General features: G+C 34.6%; 1 protein-coding gene across 2 annotated transcripts; it reads left to right on the plus strand.

The window, feature by feature from the left end:
- The first annotated feature begins 3240 nt into the window (after positions 1-3240).
- Positions 3241-4459, plus strand: LOC117912486 (BURP domain-containing protein 3-like). Of its 2 annotated transcripts, none has more exons than XM_034827078.1 (2): positions 3241-3338; positions 3534-4459. In XM_034827078.1, the coding sequence occupies exons 1-2, from the start codon at positions 3305-3307 to the stop codon at positions 4268-4270; spliced, it is 771 nt and encodes a 256-aa protein (XP_034682969.1). In that variant the 5' UTR covers positions 3241-3304; the 3' UTR covers positions 4271-4459. The 2 variants fall into 2 exon arrangements, with proteins under 2 accessions (XP_034682969.1, XP_034682970.1); XM_034827079.1 differs by lacking the exon at positions 3241-3338 and adding an exon at positions 3382-3427.
- The last annotated feature ends 284 nt before the right edge of the window (positions 4460-4743 follow it).

Genomic DNA, 4743 nt, shown 5'->3' on the forward strand with positions numbered 1-4743 from the left:
ACCTGTCTGTTATAAAGCATTCTTGCACTATATGCTAGATATATGTCGTTTCCAGACAAACAAGTAAGCAACTAAGCTTTGGGCTGTGGGATAGTTAAGTCCACCCTATTTTGATCAAACGATAGTTGATCGGTACAACAAAAATCGAACGATTCATCTGGTTTGATAGTTTGATTGCTAGTTCACCTGATTCGATAGTGGTCCAAATTAAAGATGGATTAATTACCTTAATCGGGTTGGAAAGGTCGCCGACCAGTTGGACAAGTCGGTTTGATCTAGATCTTAAAACATTGGATAAGCCATAGTGCCAAGTTCGTAACAAATATGGTCATATTGTTATCAATTGTTATCATTGTTTTGATTATTCTTTCTAATATGTAAATAACCTTATGTAAATAATCAACTTGCAACGATAATTGCTTCTCTTTCTATTGTTGGTAATGACAACTAGCTTATCGACACTAGTGCTACTCATCATCTCACTCTTAATTTGAATAATGTCACAACACCTCTCCTATTTTTGGGCCCTAACAAAGTTATTGTCTCAAATGGTATTGGTCTGACTATATCATGTTGGTTCTTCTTCTCTTCTTTTTGGTTCACGACCTTTAATTCTAAAAAGTGTTTTACATGTTTCTCGCATTGCTACGAATCTTCTTAATGTTCGTAAGTTAAGCGTTGATAATAAAGTAGTTGTTGAATTTCATGCTAATGGTTTTGTTGTAAAGGATCAAACTACAAAGAGAGCTCTAGTCCAAGGCAAAATTGACAATGGTCTATACAAGTTATGTTTGCTTCCCTGAGGGTCTTTGGTTCGGATGGGAAGTGTGGGTGGGGGCCGTTGGTGGCAACCATTGCATAAATTTTTAAATAATAAGGAGCCTTACGAAGTCAAACTAGCCAAAGGGAATTTTGGAGAACTTGAATATGAGCATTTCATGTCATGGGGTTGGACTGTCATAACTGGTTGTTGTGATATGTCAAGATGGGTCTTCAATTGAGTCGAGATGTCTTCCATGTTTGAGAACAAATCTGTTATATTTGAGGAAGGAGATATTGCATGCTGAGATGACATCTCAATTGGTATAGGATGACCCGGCCCGGTGGGCTGGCCCACCACTTAATATATATATATATATATATATATATATATATATAAATATTCAAGAAATAGAAAATGCTACATTAATAAAAATATTTATTGCTAACTATTTTATTCATTGAATGTATACATTACATTTGAAAATGTGGGAAAAGTTTACATCACTACAAAATAAATACATCCCAACTAGGTTGACACCTACTTATTTGTCAATCATTTGTACTTTTCAACCACAAAAATAAAAATAAAAATATGACATACATTTAGTAAAATATTTTAATCATTATCTCTTGGCGGTGATGGCGAACTATCGCAAATCCATGAAGATCTTGAAGATTTTAGTTTTTCTATATCGACAAGCATATTTTCTTCTTGAATAGAATCAAATATCCTTTTATCTGCTATTGCCCAGTCTTTCCCACATATATTTGCTTCAATAGAATCCGACGCTAACTGCATTGTTTATCACTAACTACTCTTCCACCTACACTAAAAGTAGCTTCTGATGCAACTGTACTCACAGGAACTGTTAGTACATCACGAGTAATGATAAAAAGTACATGATATTTGTGTTGTTGTGATTTCCACCATATTAAAATATCAAAATCTTCATCATCTTCAAATGAAATTAAATCAATATTAAGATATCTATCTAAATCAGTTGTGTTGTTTGGAGAACTATTTGTTGCCTTCTTTCGACTTTTTAACATTTCTAGAGCTCCTTTATAAAAAGATGAAGAGCTTGTAGATGTAGGTGGTAATTTAATAGAACTAATATCATCACCATATTTTTCTTTATAATAGTTGTATAAATTATATAATAATGAATTTATTTCATTTTTAATTTCTTCAATTTTTATTTGGTCATTAAAATAAATAATTGTTAACCATTCATTCAAAGCTTCAAATTTCAATCTAGGGTCCACAATTAAACCAAGAAAAAAAATTAAAGGTATTTCTCCCCAATATTTTCTAAATTTTTCTATCATTGCAAATATTGCATCATTAAATATATCAAATTTAAATATTTTTGAAGTACAATAAAAATATTAGTTATTTGCATGACAACTCGGTTTGAAGATGGATAATATACACCACAAAAATTTGGTGGCTAGTTACACAAAAGAGGGTCAGCTCAGTTGGTGGCTAGCTCTCCTTGAATGCTTATGGATCCATAACGAAAAGGGTTCGAATCCTCTTCCCTTCAAAACTCAAAAGTATTTTAATTTTTACCCAATACCCACCCAAGCCCACCCAGCCTGCCTACCAAGCCCGCCTAGCCCGCCCAGCTTGAGGGCCCACAGGCTGGGCCACGGGCCTTAGATTTACCAAGGGCCCGGCCCGACCAGCCCGTTGACCAGTCAATGGGCTTAGTGGCCAGCCCGGGTTAGGCCATGGGCCTTACTCCTCCGGGCCGACCAGCCCAGCCCGGCCCGTTGGAGACCCTCAGTTTTCATTTTGACGTAAATTTGATGATTAAGATAGAAATTTAACATTGGGAAAAATAGCCGTTAAAGAATTATTTGAAAAACATTTTTTCCAATTTTTTTATTGAATAAAATGTTATCAAAATCATTGCAAAAAATGTTTTTCATTAATATCAAATATTAATTAATTAATTAATTTTTTAATATGATAATATTGTATGAAAATGACATACTCTAATACTTCAATATAGTGTGGTGATATATTTTTGCTTCTTCTGATTAAGATTTTATCATTTTTGGACAAGTTTCACTTCTTTTCCAATACTCTCAAACTAATCGGATGCTTCAACCCTATAAGATCAGGGGAGAGGACGACCCTTGACATCCTTTGTGTAACACAAGTGCATAATATGATATTTTATATATTATTTTTATAAATATTTGACAAATTAAAAGGATATTATTAAACAAATAGACACTTCATAAAACGTAAATTGACTGCTTAGTTGTTTTTATTCGTGAAAGAAAGACCAGCCAAGCAGTGGTGGTTGAGGGGTCACATGATTGGTGATAAAATTGTTTATATCCACATTTACAAAAACCTATTCTTGAGAAGGGATCTTCAGGACACTCATGTGCTAGTTTAATTATCTCGTTGTAATGGAACTTACATGAATAAATGAACTTGGTGGCATGCATGCAGGTGATGGTGGTAGTAATCCATGCCTCTCTACCTGATGAGGGTTACTGGAAGTTGGCTTTGCCTCGCACTCCCATGCCTAAAGCTATACTAGATCTGTTGCAGTCCAGTTAGTTTCATTAAATCTCTACCCTACTCTTCTGCAACATCTTTTACTGATTCTAATTATGGTCTCCTATCATAGAATTAAACTGCAGAGTAAAGATTGTTCTTTATAACTATTTGCTTTATTTCTTGAAAATTATTTGTCTAGACTAACATTTCTAACTCTTCTTTGTAATTGCTGTACTTGCAAATTCAACAGAAGGTCTAAGTTCTGTCGATGCTTCTACTGCCTCTTGTACTATTCACATCCACTTCGATAAATTCTCTCAACCCGCGGGAGAAGAGGCTCAAGTAGATGACTCAAAAATAGGTAGCTTCTTGGAAACAGACCTGCATCCAGGTAAAAAAATGAAGATGAACTTGGCCACAACTACAAATGGAGCTGTTTTCTTGCCTCATCAAGTTGCTGAATCCATACCCTTTTCATCCAACAAGCTACCTGAAATATTGAACCGGTTTTCCCTGAAAGAAAAATCCACAGAAGCCGAGATAATAAAGGAGCTAGAGGAATGCGAGGAGCCTGCCATGGAAGGAGAAGCAAGGTACTGTACAACATCATTAGAGTCCCTAATCGATTTCAGCACTTCAAAGCTTGGAAGAAATGTGAATGTGCTGGCGAATGAGGTCAAAACGGGGAGCCAGGAGTATGAGTTTGGAGTGGGAATGGAGAAGCTTGCCGACAAATCAGTGGTGTGCTATAAGATGAACTACCCATATGTTGTTTTCTACTGCCATACATTCACTAAGACACGGACTTACATGATTCCGTTGGTGGGTGCTGATGGAAGCAAAGCTAAAGCCATGTCATCTTGTCATAGTGACAGATCAGCTTGGCACCCAAAACATGTGGCCTTCAAAGTGCTCAATGTTAAGCCAGGAACAGTCCCTGTCTGCCATTTCGTTCACAACAATGCCATGGTCTGGATTCCAAAATAGCCTGATGATGAAATCAACGGAAATATTTAATCCTCAACCACAGTTGCATTGTTCCACGTAATAGTCGTTTCTAGTATCAATGGTGTGGTTTGAACAAATGCAGGTTAATTTGAGAAGAATGTAGTGTGGAATGCTATTCATCAATCTTTCCCGGTTGATTAAAGGAATATTGTATATATTGTTGTGTGGCATAATATTCAGTAATTAATGAATCACTATGAATTATCCTAGTGTATATATTGTAGTTGTGCAAATGATCCTATTTATATTTTAAAAATTAATTTTAAAATTTGAATTAGTAATTTTTTTAAATCTTAATTTTTAAAATGATTTCAACCCTTTTAACCAAATATTTTATGTTAAAAATTATTATTAGTATATATATATATATATTAGAAATCCCTATTTTACTTTAACAAATATCTTATCAGGCTTTTTTTAACTTACACACCTAGTTCAAAAAATAATTATTA

This window comes from Vitis riparia, chromosome 4 (assembly GCF_004353265.1).
Source record: "Vitis riparia cultivar Riparia Gloire de Montpellier isolate 1030 chromosome 4, EGFV_Vit.rip_1.0, whole genome shotgun sequence".
NCBI classification, from domain to species: Eukaryota; Viridiplantae; Streptophyta; class Magnoliopsida; order Vitales; family Vitaceae; genus Vitis; species Vitis riparia.

Excerpts from the sequence above, each read along its gene's own strand:
- LOC117912486 (XM_034827078.1), top strand. The coding sequence starts at position 3,305 with ATGCCTAAAGCTATACTAGATCTGTTGCAGTCCA. Across the intron at positions 3,339-3,533 it reads ACTAGATCTGTTGCAGTCCA|AAGGTCTAAGTTCTGTCGAT; the intron begins GTTAGTTTCATT and ends CAAATTCAACAG.